General features: G+C 75.0%; 1 protein-coding gene across 2 annotated transcripts in view; it reads right to left on the bottom strand.

The window, feature by feature from the left end:
* CFAP300 (cilia and flagella associated protein 300) overlaps positions 1-569 on the bottom strand; it is a 22848-nt gene extending 22279 nt beyond the window's left edge. For both annotated transcript variants that reach the window (XM_044919403.1, XM_044919402.1), the window contains exons 1-2: positions 454-569; positions 19-100 (exon numbers count right to left, since the gene is read on the bottom strand). In XM_044919403.1, the coding sequence (XP_044775338.1) occupies positions 19-100; positions 454-563 (192 nt within the window). In that variant the 5' untranslated portion in view covers positions 564-569. The remainder of the gene's footprint in view (positions 1-18; positions 101-453) is intronic.
* Between the last annotated feature and the right edge of the window lie 979 nt (positions 570-1548).

Here is a 1548-nt window from a genome sequence, read left to right on the forward strand (position 1 = left end):
ACCCCCCCTCACACCAACCATGACGGAGTCGTCCTTGCGGTACGCCTGGAACGTCTGGTCGAAGCCGAACGCCTGCGCCGCAACTCTCCCCAGCATGGACCTGCGAGGGAGGGGGCGGTCAGCGCGGGGCGGGGCGGGCGGGGGCATCGGGGCGGGGCCAGCGTGGGGGCGGAGGCCAGCGCGGGGCGGAGCGGGTGGGGCCAGCGCGCGGCCGGGCCGGGGCGGAGCGGGAGCGGAGGGAGCCGGGCGGGGTCAGCGCGGGGAGGGAGCCGGCCGGGGAGACAGGGCCGCGCGGGGAGGGCCGGCGGCGGCGGCCGGCGGGGCGCGCTCCCGGCACCCTCCCCTTCCCTCCATCCCCGTGGAGGCGGGCCTGCGCGCAGTTCGGGCTCACGCCGCCGCCGCCCCACCGCCGGGCGCAGGAGGGCTCGTTCCGCCCTGCCCTCGGCCTCTCACCACTGGCGGAGCCGGCTGGTGGTCTCCGGGGTGCTCAGACACTGGAAGGTTTTCTGAGGCAGGAATCTGAAGTAGTAGCCGCCCAAATCCCCCGGCTCCCCGGCCGCCATCGCCCGCCTAGCTCAGCGGAAGTGGGGCCCGTTCCCATGGAGACGCGGAGACCAGGCGTCAGCCCGCTGCGGCAGGGGGCGGGGCCACGCGGATCCTCTGGGAGAGGAAGTCAGGCTCGCGGCGGGGGCGGGGCGAGGCGGTGGCTGAGGGCAAGAAGTCCAGACTTGCAGCGGGGGTGGGGTTGGGGCGGGGCCACGGGGAGGCTCCGGCGCAGGAGGCCAGGCTCGCGGCGGGGCGGGGCCACATGGAGGAGGCCGGGATCGTGGTGGGGGCGGGGCGGGGCTGAGGGAGGCGGGGGAGGGGCCACGCTGAGGAGGCCGGGCTCACGGCGAGAGCGGGGCCTCTGAGGGGGCGGGGTCACGCGGAGTACGAGGGCTCGCAGCAGGGGCTGGGTGAGGCTGTTTCTGGGGGCCAGGAGCCCAGGCTCGCGGCGGGGGCGGGGGCCACACGGAAGGGGCAGGGCTCGAGGCAGGGCTCGTGGCAGGGGCAGGGCGAGACGGTTGCTCGGGGCCAGGAGGCCAGGCTCTTCGCGGGGCGGGGCCATACGGAGGAGGCCAGGCTCCTGGCGGGGGCGGGCCTACGTGGAGGAGGCTGGGCTCGCGGCGGGGGCGGGGCCACACGGAGGAGGCCGGGCTCCCGTCAGGGGCGGGGCCAGGCGGAGGAGGCTGGGGCGGGGGCGTGGCCACAGGGAGGGGGCCGGGCTCGGCGTGAGGGGCGGGGCCAGGCGGAGGAGGCCGGGCTCGCGGCGGGGGCGGGGCAGGCGGAGGAGGGGCACCGCTCGCCCCCCAGGCCTCCTGCAACCCCGCGCTCCCGCTCCTGGCCGGGGCGCTGCGGTCCAGCGAAAGAGGGGTGCCAGAGAGAAGTGCAGGTGCATTCTTGCTGAAATTGACTCCTACTCATAATTACTCAGCATAGGTTAATTTCCTAATCTGCAGTCTGCTATCTCAGTTTTCTGGTTAAGCTTCATGACTCACATTTCCGAAG

This window comes from Neomonachus schauinslandi, chromosome 11 (assembly GCF_002201575.2).
Source record: "Neomonachus schauinslandi chromosome 11, ASM220157v2, whole genome shotgun sequence".
NCBI classification, from domain to species: domain Eukaryota; kingdom Metazoa; phylum Chordata; class Mammalia; order Carnivora; family Phocidae; genus Neomonachus; species Neomonachus schauinslandi.